The following is a 15,000-nucleotide window of genomic DNA, read 5'->3' as shown; positions in this document are numbered from 1 at the left end:
TTTGATAGAAATTATATGTTAAATTTGCAAACTAGACGAAGCATACGTGAAAAAAAAAATAAAATTAAAAATAATAATAATAAAAAATGTGTGTGTATATATATATATATATATATATATATATATATATATATATATATATATATATATATATATATATATATATATATATATATATATGTATGTATATGAGAGAGAGAGAGATTTATATATTTTGAATAAAGAATCAATGTAGAATCTATATTGATGATTTTTTTTTAAAAGAGTTGGATTGTGCATGTTTTTATTGGTTGTTTCTTCCTTAAATCAGAGCAATCAGCCACGATGATGAGCGAGTTCCTCTCAGGTGGAGTTTGTCGGAAAGATGGTGGTGTGGAAAACTGCACAGCAGACGTTACGATGGAGGGTACGCACGCACGCGCGCGCGCACACGCACACTCACACACGCGCACTCACACACACGCGCACTCACACACACACGCGCATTCACGTGGACAGACACACTCCCACACCCTTCTAGAGTTTGAAGTTACTGCTCGGTCATGGGATAAGCCGAGATGAGACACTGCACAACGTCACACTTTAGACGGCGCCAGGAACCACGGGACTCTGGAGGTCAAATGCTAATGACCAGCAGATCATCCCTACCGCGCCTAGGTTCAGGGGTCAGGCACACATGTCTGCCAGTCAGAGTGGAAAGTTTACGCTGTAACTCTGGGCTGCTGGGATCAGTGGAGACTAGATCTGAACCCAACCTGACACATATCACCTAGCCCCCGTGGGTGGTGTTTTTCTCGCACAAATTCACTCCTAGTGCCCCACGATTAACACCTCCCTCGACACCAGAGGACGCCCAGTGAAAACCTCGATCACACACTTCAAAGTCTGTAGGAGTGTGCTCAACCATAGTGGTTGGAAACGTGTTAGAATTCGTAGTATTGTGTTAGATTGTCGGGTTGGAGGACTAGGCACAGAAGAGTCATGTGTTAACATAAAGGGTTTTATGCTTTTGCAAAAGAGCCAAAATAAAGCAAAGGAATCCAGTTGTACTGGTTACTGTAATTGTCTTCAGATAGAAAGCACGGTTGGCTGTGATTTGCTGACCTATCGTCTTATTCCAGAAGAGTGGTTTTACTAGGTACTTGCTTAGAGTGTGCAGGCCCTGTAGCACGCATGCATGCCATGCAAGGCTGCGTGTTGGTGCTCTGCATGTCTGTGTGTTTGAACGTGCTCATAGATTTGCGTGACTGTGAACTTGTACTTCTGTTTGACGGGTGTGTGTGTGTGTGTGTGTGTGTGTGTTTGGCCCAGCAGCAGCTCTGGTGGTGGAAGATAAGGAGCGCACCTGCGACTCTCTCCTCATGTGCATCGTCACCGTCCTCAGTCACGGGCTGCGGAGTGGTGGTGGGGTGGGCGATGTGCTCCGAAAGCCCTCAAAAGAGGTCTGGCTCCCGCCGAGCATGCGCCAATCACACAGCAAAGCACACGCCCAGCACACCCACCGTTCCCTAGTCAAACCCGTCACGGAGCTGTAGCGCCCGTTGCTCATCCCAAGCGCAAAACCTTTAGGTCACATCTGTCCCTTCAGGCCACAATGCACCTAATCCCTGCCGCGTCAGCACGGAAACGCACTACTCTCACAGAGTAACCCCATCAACACACACCTCTCCCCCCCCACTCCCCAGGAGCCGCTGTTTGCCGCCAGGGTGATCTACGATCTGCTCTTCTTCTTCATGGTTATAATCATTGTGCTCAACCTCATCTTTGGCGTCATTATCGACACCTTTGCCGACCTGAGGAGCGAGAAGCAGAAGAAAGAGGAGGTGCTTAAGACGACCTGCTTCATTTGTGGTGAGTGTGCGGGCGTACGTGTGAGTGAGCATGCGTGCGTGTGAGAGTGTGAGAGTATGATTCTGTGTGTGTGAGAGCATGAGTGTGTGAGGGAGTGTGTATGAGTATGATTGCATGTGTAAGTTTGCGTGAGGGATTGTGTGTGTGTGTGTGTGTGTGTGTGTGTGTGTGTGTGTGTGTGTGTGTGTGTGTGTGTGTGCAGGCCCTTGTTAGGTAGAAACACCATCTAGCTGACGCAGACATAAAAAGAAGTTTTTCTAGTGAAATCAAACCATATATTGACTCACGCTATTGTTCTCAAACCTTGCATACAAACCGTAACACCTCTCAGATGTACTTGGTTAACAGAGGTAAACGTGCTTGGGTAGGCACTATTTTTCCATCAAAACAAGATTGCGTGTGATTAAATACTGATTGCAGAAGAGACCAATTGTGTGACCAGGTAAGACCCACGGTCTGGACAAAGCCCTGATCAGGATGGCACGGTGAGTTACTTCCTGTTCTCGTGTTGTGACATGAGACCTGTGCGCAGCAACCTCCGTCGGAACGTGAAGACGGCCCTCCGGTGTTCCGCAGGGTCTCTGTCGTTCCAGCTCACGTCTCTGCTCGGCGTGGCCTTTTAGAGAGTGCTCGTCTGATTAGCAGGCACAGGGCGAGATGCTTTCACTCGAACAGTGTAAACATCGGGTCGCCCCCTCTTCCCAGTAGGGTTAGTCATGGCTGCTACTGTGGAGGAGTGTCTTCTCCCTCCCTTTCTCTCACTCACACACACACACACACACAAACAAGGATTCTTCTAGTCTTAACATGATGGAACACCCATTTATTCAGGCCTATTGTTTGGCAATTCTCAGTTCATCATCCAATGGGAGTTTCAGGACTTACTCACAAGTGTGACTCGTGTGTGTGTGTGTGTGTGTGTGTGTGTGTGTGTGTGTGTGGGATGTGCAGAGTTACTCAAATTACACTTCGCTGGGATTTTGTTTTTGTTTGTTTCTTCCCCTTTGTAGGTGTTACATGCTAATTATGACAAAAGAAGCAAACCCCGCTCCGCGTGCAGTTAGCGTTTGGCTGCGTGTTGCGTGAAACGCGGAACACGTGCGCTCTGGTGCTGGTGATTTTTTTCCCAAAAAACAGCCCCCCTCTCTTTCCCATGCTGATGATCCAGCTTTGTCAAATGACTGTCTCCGCTCATCGTTACGGCAACAGCAGCAACAACAACAAAAAAAAGAAGCTCATCATCTGCCCTGACCATCACAAGACCCGCCACCCCCGCCTGTGACACACGCGCGCGCGCACACACACCCTCAACCGTTAGCCTTTCACCACTGCCAGAGGAAGCGGTTTGTCAACAAACATCTCGTGCAGCGATGAACAAGGGAGTCGGAAATCTCCTGCTCCTTCTCCTGGACTGGACAGCTCTCTGATGACCACAACCCGTCGAAAGAACACAACAGTATTGCTTCATCCCCCATGCCTGAGTTAGCATGACTGAGGGGTTTGTGACCGAGGCGTTATTTGGGCGGCTTCTTGGTGGGTCTTTGTGAGCAGCACGTGGCACCCGGAGGGCGGCCGGTGGGGTTCAGCGGGGGGTTGAGCCTTGAAGGAGCCTCATGCAAAATACAAAAGCAAAAATAAAAGTGAGAAAAGCCCAAAACCCAAAACGAAACAAATAGTTTTAGGGATTCCTCTTCCTGGTTCGACCGTCCAGTCCGGAAAAAAAAACACCAAGTTGCCAGTGGCCTTGAATAATGAACATGCAGAATAAATGATATGAATAAAAGATTCCAAAACAAAGACAACCGTCATTCAGCTTTGTGTGTGTCCCTGCAGGCTTGGAGAGAGACAAGTTTGACAACAAGACGGTGACGTTTGAGGAGCACATCAAGGTGGAGCACAACATGTGGCACTACCTGTTCTTCATCGTCCTCATCAAGGTCAAGGACTCCACGGAGTACACAGGTCCGGAGAGCTACGTCGCTGAGATGATCAGGGTAAGGACAGGACGATCAGGGATCAGGGTGAGATGGTCTGGGATTAGGGTAGGATCAGGGTGTGATCAAGATGAGATGTTCAGGGTGAGATGGTCAGGGATCGGGGTGAGATGATCTAGTTCCGTATAACAGTTTGAGCCCTGATCTGGAATGCCCATGTCCTTGCTCTGCTTGGAACATTCCACCTAATTTTAATTGTTAATAAAATTCTGCTACCATGCCAAAATTTGGCTCCACTCCCGATTCTCCAGACTGACTCAATAACATTCTCCATTCTCTTGGAGATGTGCTTTGAGACAGAATTGAGGTACCTCCCTTTTCTCAAAAGTCCTGTTCTCCATAGAGTTTACTTCCAACCTTCTTGGTATCTATAAGTCTACCCTCCTGAGTTTAGATCAAACACTGATCTAGATGGTCGTCGGCTCATGGCAGACTTCAAATGAATCACAGAGCCGTGGGCTGAAAAGTGTTTCACGGAACATGCATGCATGCATGTGTGTGTGCCCGCGCACGCGCTCCCATGAGTGTTGGTCGCTGTACGTATGCATCAGTCCTCTGATACGGACTGCCGCTGTTCTTCGGAACATACGTGTGTGATACTATGACGGCGTCTGAAATGACAGTGTACTCTTTGTCAGAAACCAAGCATCAAAGCCCACTCAGACACCATTGGTTTAGGGACTTTCAGTAATGCCTAGCAGAGGCATAAATCGAGGTCTCCTTATGACTGTAATCATGATCAGGTTGATTGGTTGTTGTTTTTTTTCGTTATGCTAGTTTTAGCTAGTTGGTAAATAACAGATGCAATCTGAAATCTATAGAAAATAATCAAATTGGCAGCAACCGTGCTGGATGGAAACAAACCGAACAAACCCCATGACTGCGATGCCGCCCACGCACAGACGATCACGCTGCCCAGGAAACCAATTCTCACACACCTCGAATCAGACACTTACGATTTCCAGCATGTGAGGGCATAACTGGCTTTGGACTGGTGTGAAAGCGCTCTGAAATGCTACAGCTGTGAATCACTGGAATAAATGAACCCACGTCACCCTGGGGGGGGGGTCTTTCCATGGGAAGGGGGGGGTCTGCTTCAGCAAGGTGCTTTCCACTGCTGGCTGACCCCACAGAGGGCTAACAGCACCTGTTTGTGCCACCACACCTGAACCCTGCAGCTGAACAGAAGCGAAGCTTCTTTTGCTCTCTCTTATTCGCCTGGCACACACACACACACACACACACACACACACACACGCAGAAACTCACAAGGATTTACTTGGCCAAAGAGTAGAAGTTATCCTAATGATTGTCATTAAGCTTTGTGGGAATGCCTGCCTGGATTGTTTGTGTGTGTGTGTGTGTGTGTGTGTGTGTGGGAGTGCATGTGGGAGTGCATGTGGGTGCTCGTCCCATCTCATACAAGAACTAATGATCTGGCTTTAACCAGGATTACTTCAGCTCCCCCGAAACACTTCACTCAAAACGACTTTAACAAAGGGCTCGACTCATTTTACTCCTTGATGGAAATAGAAACGGGTCCAGGAAAAATTAACACCGAAGACAGAAAGTTTTCTTTAAAACAAACAAACAAACAGAGCTCACGTTCAGTTTAGTCACTGGGCTATTCCTGTAAAGCCAGCCGGTTCACGATCTCCAGTGACTTCCTGCTGAATGGCTCTGGAGCCCCTAGCAGTGCAGGGCTGCGCGCTCAGGAAAGCCCCTACTTCACAGGCCGTTGATGTCCTGACATAGTCGTCTCGCGGCTATTCGCGTGATGACACAGTTTGTCATGCACCGGTTGCTGACCCAGTTTGTGGGCATGATGAGAGATGAGGAACAGCCATCTGACTGAAGATTAGCTGGCCTTCATGCCACCTGCACACGCGCGCGTGCACACACTCCGACTTACACGCTCCCTAAAATGTGTCTGTTGCATCTGTACGTGCACACACACATGCGCACACACCCACACTCCAACTTACACGCTCCCTAAAATGTGTCTGTTGCATCCGTACGCGCACACACACACACACACACACGCACACACCCACACTCCGACTTACACGCTCTCTGAGATGTCTGTTGCATTCGTGCATGCACACACACTCACAATCCGATTTTCTCGCTCCCTGAGATGCCTGTGGCGCGCACAGAGACACAAGCTCATATAGGCTACTGTAGACCATGTGGTAAGCCGCAGTGATGAATGTTTCAGGACCTTGTTACGTATTCCTCAGGTAAAGCACGTTAGTTGTTGGGTCACACCTTCATTCCACAGTGGCAGGGGGCAGGGCAGTTTAGCGGAGGAGAATTCATGCCACCACAATTGACATGCAATGTTTCAGGATGACAGGAAGCTTGATATGCAAAAAAGGTGTCTAACTTTTAGATAACTTTATTTATGTATCTGTGTATGTATTTGTTTGAGTGAAGATGGTCCAATATTTAAAGGCAAAAGGGGGAAAAAAAAAATCAGAATTTTTGTTAGTAATGAATTCATAAGAGGGGAAAAACCCCCCACATTTGTTCATTTGTTCTTTCCTTCTTATAAACCCAGCTGAGGTCAACTAAAGCCTTGAATTATTATGTTAAAAGATCTTTGCAAACTTTCTGCAGCACTACGAACCGTGAAGCATGAGCGGGTCTTAGGAGTTTCCTACTCCAATGCTAGACTGATGCGTAGAATAATGAGAGCGAAATAGCCAGGGACAGATCTAGATCAAGGCACTCCTGACTCTCACACCTGGATGAACGCCAAATTACACGCAGAATGTCGCACTGTTACCATTGACTCCCGACACGTGTGTGTGCGTGCGCGCGCGCGCACGCACACACACGCACACACACACGCACACACACACACACACACACACACACGCATTCCTGTGGCATGTGAGGAACAGGTTTCTCAGCTTTCTATTCTCAGAGAAAAGACACGAAGAAGAAAGAGAAGGAATTAAGAGTGAGTGAGACAAAGAGTGATAGAGAGAGACAGACAGACAGGGTGAGGGAGTGAGTGAGCTGACATGGAGAAGCATTAGACAGCTAATATGTGGACAGGCCTTCGCGCCCCCAAAATGGCGCTTGCGGACGAGCTGACCAACCTTGTCAGGGTTCATTTGTGCACCTTCCTGGCAACGAAGCGCCGTTTTGGAGACCCCAGCGCTTGTGAATATTTCTGATTTTCGTTTGACTAATAGGAGGTCCCACTCAGGACATGAGGGGCGGGGTCCAGAGCAAGTCAACGCAGCGTTGATTCAATTACAGCAAATTCTGTGAACTTGACCTACATTGCACATCGCAGTTTCCTCACCGATATCATGTTTGACGGTCATGACACCCAAAATATTGCACTTTTGGAGATGTGTGTAGGCAGGATCAAGGGACTGGTTTTGGGTTTGACGTCGTTGTCGCTGTTCAGACCACAGAGCATCCTGTGTGTGTGTGTGTGTGTGTGTGTGTGTGTGTGTGTGTGTGTGTGTGTGTGTGTGTGTGTGTGTGTGTGTGCGTGCGCGCGCACACTTTTTAATGTGAGTGTGGTAATAGTAATGAAATTCGCACTCCCTTCATTTCCATTGAAGCACCAGATGCACTTGAATTTGTTGTAGCAAGAGCGTTCTCTCTCACACATGCGCGCGCGCACACACACAGCCCTGACTTACTGGCAGTGCTGTCAAATATAAACAAAAGTCATGGAACATCTTGGGGGTTGTTGGCTAGGACAGGCAGATGGGACATGCATGCACACACACGCACGGCGTGTTCACATCCGTAAAAAGATTCACAGAATCTCACGTTATTAAAACGGCAGCGCCCTGCTCCTGCACGACACGCTTCACGTCATTGCTTCAAAAAATAAGTCCAGCTTGTGACAATTTCATCAGGCAACGTCTTTCCATGTTCGACCGAAAACGGATGTGGATTTGAGTAATCTCTACCTTCACGTTTGGAGGGATTTTTTTTCTTCATAGAAATAGCCATACTTCTCTTTTCTGAAGAACTGAAAGTAGAGGAAGTGAGGATTGCGCTGTGAGTCACTGTGCATTTGTTTTACTGTACCTCCACCCTCAATTTAGCTACAGTGTCTCAGGGAGGACTTTTTTTTTTTTTTTACGCGTTCCATCAACCACAGTCTGGACCACTGGGATGGGGGCAGGGTCGATCGCTAGGAGCAGCCATGCCTCGAATGTCCACGATCGCAAAAGTGAAAACGCACTGAATCCACACGTTTATATGTTGCTGCTGTTTATTAGACATTGAACTGATGGCAGGGAAACCTTCCTCAGTGCTTGGTTTCCCAACCTCACAGTGCCCCCGGCAACATTGCTGGGTCTGACGCTAACACTAATACCAGTGCCACCAGTGGTAGCTGAAGGCTAAATGTAGTGACCAGTTTTAAATGGTAAATTTGAGTCATATAGCCATCAGGTTCTACTAGAACGCAGAACCCAGTGCCATCATAATTGTAAGTCGCTTTGGATAAAAGCGTCATCTAAAAGCCTTAAAGGGAGCAGGAGCCCATCAACATAGCCCATAAGTGGTCCTCGCTCACCAGGAAGTGTCCGGTGAGGACCGCATGCACGGTTGATGATAGCAGGCAAAATGCATTGCATAGTATGGCCAGCAAGCGTATGGCCAGTGAGTGTGTGTAAAGTGTGTGGATGGAGAGTGTGTGTATGGCCGGTGAGTATATGACACAATCTGGAGAGCTGGGTTAAGTGCCCCATTGTCTAGGAATAATTGAAAATACTAGAGCTCAGGAAAGGTGTTACTCTTCATCATCACAGTAACGGGGATGATGACTTGAAATGAACATTGGAGCATCTAGATATCAGGCACAGGCTCTGCGAAGTCTAGAGGTCCAGAAAAAATGCGTGGAAGCCGTTCATATGTTATTTTCGCTTACTAAGTACGTTGTGGTAAAAAAAAAAAAAGATTAGAAATCCCGATTTAGAAGAACTACACTGGAGTCATACTTCATCCTTCCGTTCTCCTTATTAAGCTAGAGGAAACGCAATTGCATCTTGTGTTGTGGTGAATGTAGCTTTTCTAAGCAAGTAAGAAGTTAAGATCTAATAGAAATGACAGATAATTCAAAGGATTTGCATGGAATTGACTAACAAAAAGTAGATACATACACGTTTGATTAAAAAAAAACAATCATCAGTTGAGGCACCGATTTGGGTTAAGAACATTTATGACAAGCTGGCAGATGGAGTAGTTTAAAGATGTTTGAACCCATGTAAATAACGTGGGTCACGTTTGGCAGTTATGCACTGAAGCTGCATATTTACTGTGGCGTACAATCCAGGCTGTAATAAACACACAGGACAACAGCATTGGATCACGTTGGAGCACGTGCAGGAGGCAGGTCTACGTTGGGGGGGGGGGGGCAACACCAAACGGTGAGAAGTCACGTGAGCAGCTACAGCTAGGTGTGTGGGATCAGCGTTTTCAGATGAAATTAATTGGACAAGAAAGTGGCTGGAAGAGTGTTTGTTTGAAGCGGTGGCGGACAGAGCGGGTGGCTGTGGTTGAGATGACGTGGCTTGCTGACAGCTGGATGAAGCCAGACTCATCACCGGGTGGCAATAAACACAAACCTCAGTGTGTGTGTGTGCGTGCGTGTGCGTGAACACTGCACAGGAAGTGAACACAAACACAGACACATGCGCACACACTCCTCTTCTATTCTCAGAATGAGTGAGCTTCAGAAGTGCATCACTGATGTAGACAGTGCGTTACTGACTGTGTGATTTCCCTGCGTGTGCGTGCGCGCGTGCAGGCTGACAAAAGGGGACTTCTGCACACCTCACCCCTAACACCGCTGTGAAGAATGGTGTGAGGAGTTTAAGCAGTTTAGCTATTCTGTATTTTGATATTCTGTGTAGTTTCAGCAGTGAGAATTGCTGGGATTGTAAGTTTTTCAGGTGGACCCTCAAGAATTTAATTTCAGTTGTCTAGTAGAACTGGATGTCCTATACAACTCAAATTTACCATTCATTTAAAACGCTCACTACCTTTAACTTTATAGCTTTAGCTATAAAGATATAGCAGAAGATCCATCCACAGTTTTTCTTTTGAAGATGAAAAGGAAAGAAAAATTCCTTTTGTGAATTAAATTGTAAGGAATCAAATTATTTTCAGAATAAAGAGGAAAAAAAACAAGTATGATTTAAAATGTAAAGTTCTACTTTCCTATTGAGATTCTCTACTCATCTTTGCTTTGTGAAAGTGCGTGTGTGTGTGTGCGTGCGTGCACAGGCACGCACTTTGGAGAGGGCAGTGGAATGCAGTGGAGTGACCTTTCGTGACTCTCGCCAGTAATGTTGTCTCTCTCTCTCTCTCTCTCTCTCTCTCTCTCTCTCTCGCGCGCTCTCTCTCTGTCTGTCTGTCTGTCTGTCTCTCACACTTCCTCCTTCTCATTCTTTCACTCTTCCCCTCTCACTGTCACTTACTCCTGCTTTTCTTTATCTTCCTCAGTCTTCCTTGATATTCCATATTCTGAGCTACACTTTTTCCTCAGTGTGCCTGAGTGTGCACCTACACTCTGGCGCTACGCTGGCATTTAGCACGGCGAGGAAGAGCCTAAAGACATGTCCTATTTACGTCACGGGCCCATTCTTCTCCGCTTTTTCACTGTCAGCCTCTTTTTACTTGTTCGTCCTCTACACAAATCATTAAGAGTCCTTTACAGAATTACGTTCATTGCATAGTTTGAATTCCTAAGTGCACGTGTCTAAACCCCCCCCCGGCAACAAGGTCACTGCCAGAGAGAGAGCAAGAGAGAGAGACTGACTCGCACACTATGCAGACAAACCAAACTCTGTGGAGACATCAACAGGAAGTGCATTCGCCAAACCATGCACCATTCCATCCAACGAGTGCCGTGGTCTGGTGCTTCCCAGGAGAAGCACGGTGCCGGCGCACCATGCGCCCGCAGCCGGCTGCGCCGATGAAGGCGCACTTCAGCTTTTCTGGGCAATAAGCAGGGCCTTGTCAGCGTGCTTTCCTGGCAGTTTAAGCTGATGAAATTAGGGTGGGTATTCTGTGAAATTCCTTTGGAATGGAACGGAACCGCCCCCACCCTCCACGCGTTGCTTAGGGGGTGGAGGACACACTGCAGGCAGTGTTCAGGGAGTGACCTCTTTGCAGTGCTTCATGTGACTCTTCATAGCTGGTTTCCCATGCTGTGATTCCATTACATGTCCGAAATTGGTCTGATGTCAGAGGGTAGGCACTCACAGACCAAAAGGGGAAAAAAAAAAAAAAGACAACTCGATTAGCTAAAAAGAACTCAGTACAGAAAAGACAAAAATCTGCCAAGAAAGAACTGCATTGGCACCAGAAATTTAAAGGCAGCTGTGTGTAAAAAAACAAAACAAAAAAAACAGTTGGCACAGAAAATCTAAACGGATAAGGAAGTCTTTAAAAACATGGCATGCTTGAGTGAAAAAAATTCATTTAGAAAACCGGTAAAAATGTACAGTTGGGGCACCACAAATCATGTGACCACAGCCAGTAAAGTGTCACTTCATTCACTTGAAATGTGGACATTCTAACAGGAGCACAATCTGGACTGGTTTCCACGGATGCGGGCGATGTCGTTGGTGAGCAGTGACGCGGAGGGCGAGCAGAACGAGATCAGGAATCTGCAGGAGAAGTTGGAGTCCACCATGAAGCTGGTCTCCAACCTGTCCAGCCAGCTCACCGAGCTAAAGGAACAAGTGAGTGAGGCCGTTGGGAGACTGATTTCAGTACAGCACTTCAGGACGCAAAACTCAGGCCCTAAATATGCTTCTTTTAGATCAGTTTCCTTTCGAAGGTAATTTTAAGTTAAAGAAACAAACAAACAAAAAAAAACAAAAAACAAAAATTGACTAAAAATGTTTAAAAAAAAAAAACATTTGCATGGTAAGTAAGATGAAATAATTTCATAGGCCCACACTAGCTGTGTGTTTAGCATTGGTTTAGCTTCAGGGCTTGAAGGTCAAATTTCATCTTTTACCTTCTGTGGAAGCCCAATTAGAGCAAAGGGCAATGAGTCATCCGTCCGTCCGTCCGTCTGTCTGTCTGTCTGTCTCTTTCTCTCACTCACACACTCTGACCCTGTCTTGCTTTCTCACATCTACGATCAGCACAGCAAACCCCATGCGCTGCTAAGATGCTCCGCCACATGCGTCATGAGGATAAGTGTCCTTTCGCTCTGAATCAACTTTTATTGTGTTCCAGACAAAGTTCTCCGAACCAGGTCTGCTTGTTTCCACACACAAATAGTAGCACAGGCTGTGTCGAGTGACTGTGCAGCAACACTGCCAGTGAACCAGCGACAATTAATTTTTTTTTTTTAATTACTTCAACCAGAATTCATAACACGTGAGTTTCTTGTAAACACCCCAGAATAAAAGAAGTGTCTACAACTGTATCTGGTGATCAGGAGGCTGATAAATGAGAAGTGTCTAGGAGGAACTAGAACTTCTGCCCCAGACGGGGGGAAATGACCATTTGGGTTCCTGAAAGAAGGTGAAGTGATGGTCCTAAAACTGTTACCTTTCACTTTTATACAAACATCGCGCTTTTGTGCCACTACCTTCACTGCTTGTTTTTCTGGGGAAAAATGTAGGCCACTTTGTATTGTTTGTCTTTTATTTTCAGGCATATATTATGTAATGTTTGCTAATTTCACAACTGAAAATCAGTTTTTCAGCAAAGTACAGGAATGCTTAGCCTGAGAGCTGGAATGTAATGTGTCAGGGCCAGGTTATCAGTCATTACATATTGTGGACTGTGTGTCTTATAATCGGTATAAAGGCATATTAATTTACATTTAGACATTTTATCATCAGTTTAGGTTTACATTTTTTAAAATGCCTACACTACAAATGAATTAGAAGAATTAGACAGCAATAATAAATGGGAGGTTATTTATTTATTTATCTTATTTTTAAAATCAGACAAGCTCTAATCATGAAAGGTTATATAAATATTAACTTAAAAATCACACACACACACACACACCCACACACACACACACACACACACACACACACACACACACACACACACACACGTGTCCAGTCCAAGCATTCACAGATCCTGATTGTGGCTTTGAATTTTCTAAACAGTCCCATGACCAACCTCTGTACACGTCTCGATGAAGCCCAGACATGCTTCTCTCCAGCGGGTGCAGTACTGTACAGATCTCCACTAGCATATTTTAGAGTTGCTTCATTCCTAACTGTTGATGGTAAAACTGCCAGGTTCTAAGAATCAGCTATCGGGAAGCTTTATGGTGAGGGTGGAGAAGTTGGAGCTCACTGCATCCCCCGTCCCCCAACCCCCCACCCCAGGCTGGGTCGCCCTCCGTGGGCCGACCCATCGTTAAGCTCCTAATTGTTTTAACGAACTACCTGAGATGCCTGGGACTCTAGCAGATTGAGAAAGGGTACCATCTTCTCCCCTGTCACTTTTGGTACAGATCATTCAGACCTTAGCTTTAGATCCCAGGCATTCCCGCAAGCTGCTTGAAGTTATCTAGATACAATCTAGATAACTAGATTATCTAGCTATCTAGATTCATCTGCTGTTAGAAAGCCAAAATCCTGAGCGAACTTGAAATAATTACAATAAAATAATTTGAGGCAATTATTAGAACGAAATATTATGTCTTGTTTTTAGCGCTGAGCTTCGAATGTGTTTTCGAACATTTTGTGATATTTAACAAAACCAGGCTGTCCGCATTCCTTCAGGGCCTATAATGGCCGATGAAGTTACAGGCAGATGATGTGAGTTTATTCACACTGTTATGCTTTTGCCTTTATTTGGTGATGCGCGAGAGCAGACATCCTGTGGATGCTAACTTTAATGTGTGAGGGCTGTGGTTGCAAGCCAGCACCAGCATGCTAGCTTTGGACTTATTTTTGCAAGTGTTGTTGAGTCAGGTTAGGGGATTTTAGGTTTGACGAGACCAAATTTCTCTGGAAGAGAATGCATGTGTATGTATGTGTGCTTGTGAGAACAAACACACTTTCTGTGGACTTACCAGGGCAACAAGAGCGGATATGCCAGATGCAATTGCACAGGAAATGCCTGGTATTTGCAGGGTGGAAAGTGAGACAGAGAAGGGAAGAAAAAATTAAAAACTGTGCGTACATGTGTTTCTTTTTTGTGTGTGTGTGTGTTTGCATGTGTGGGCTTGTGTGTTTGCGCGCGTGTGTGTGTGTGTGTGTGTGTGTGTGTGTGTCCGTGTCCGTCCATCCATCCTGACAGATGACGGAGCAGCGTAAACAGAAGCAGAGGATCGGACTTCTGGGACATCCCCAACACCTGAACGTGAACCCCCAACAGCCTGCCTGAGCTCAGCTGTGTGTGTGTGTGTGTGTGTGTGTGTGTGTGTGCGCGTGCGCGCGAGAGCTGCGCCCACACTCGACACCTGCTCGACGAACCAGACCTGCCTGCCGCTCATCCTTCCACGTGGACCACACGCATCATTCAGCGAGCATGCGTGTGCCAGCGTGCACATGCCAGTAGAGATCGTAGTTGTCTGCACCTGCCAAAATAAAAAGGGGAAAATTGAAAACAAAAGACAATTTTTTTTTTTTTTTTTTTTTTTTTTTTTTTTTTAAACACGAACCCTTTATACCACTGGGGGAAAATTCTTCTGCTCATCACGCTTACTTGGTCACGTGTGTGTGTGTGTGAGAGTGTGTGTGTGTGTGTGTTTGGGAGGACAAGGCCTTGCCAGGTATGGCTTGCTAAATGAGGCACACTGGTTGGTATGACTAGATAGATGCTGTTTAAACACATACTACAGAAGGATCTTTTTTGTATCCACGAACCAGTCTGGCGAGCCGTATTTTATGTCTTATTTTTGTATTTTGTGCAATATTGATACTTTAATATGCAACCTTATTGAGCTGTAAAATGTGTCTTACTGGGGTAATGAGGCTCTCTCAGGATAAAGGGGTTCTCTTTATTTGCCTTTAAGGCCATAGTAGGAAGCTGAGGACATATAAGTTCATAGTCAGTTTAGTACAAGTTCTAAGAGACATGAAATCGCACATGTTGGTCTTTTTCTTTTCTTATCTATTTATTTAATTTAAAAAAATTACATTCAAAGAAGATTGTATGTTATGGCACAGTGTAAGGTTTA

General features: G+C 45.9%; 1 protein-coding gene across 9 annotated transcripts in view; it reads left to right on the top strand.

Moving 5' to 3' along the window:
* itpr1b (inositol 1,4,5-trisphosphate receptor, type 1b) overlaps positions 1-15,000 on the top strand; it is a 112,689-nt gene that overhangs the window by 96,857 nt on the left and 832 nt on the right. For all 9 annotated transcript variants that reach the window (XM_081705699.1, XM_081705700.1, XM_081705698.1 and 6 more), the window contains 6 exons: positions 311-406; positions 1,315-1,442; positions 1,686-1,851; positions 3,685-3,845; positions 11,414-11,575; positions 14,118-15,000. The exon at positions 14,118-15,000 is cut by the window's right edge and continues 832 nt beyond it. In XM_081705699.1, coding sequence (XP_081561825.1) covers positions 311-406; positions 1,315-1,442; positions 1,686-1,851; positions 3,685-3,845; positions 11,414-11,575; positions 14,118-14,204 — 800 coding nt within the window. In that variant the 3' untranslated portion in view covers positions 14,205-15,000. The remainder of the gene's footprint in view (positions 1-310; positions 407-1,314; positions 1,443-1,685; positions 1,852-3,684; positions 3,846-11,413; positions 11,576-14,117) is intronic.

This window comes from Electrophorus electricus, chromosome 22 (assembly GCF_041902795.1).
Source record: "Electrophorus electricus isolate QZ-2024a chromosome 22, ASM4190279v1, whole genome shotgun sequence".
Classification (NCBI taxonomy): domain Eukaryota; kingdom Metazoa; phylum Chordata; class Actinopteri; order Gymnotiformes; family Gymnotidae; genus Electrophorus; species Electrophorus electricus.
Note: the sequence above shows the minus strand (reverse complement) of the source record. Positions and strands in the feature narration are given on the sequence as shown.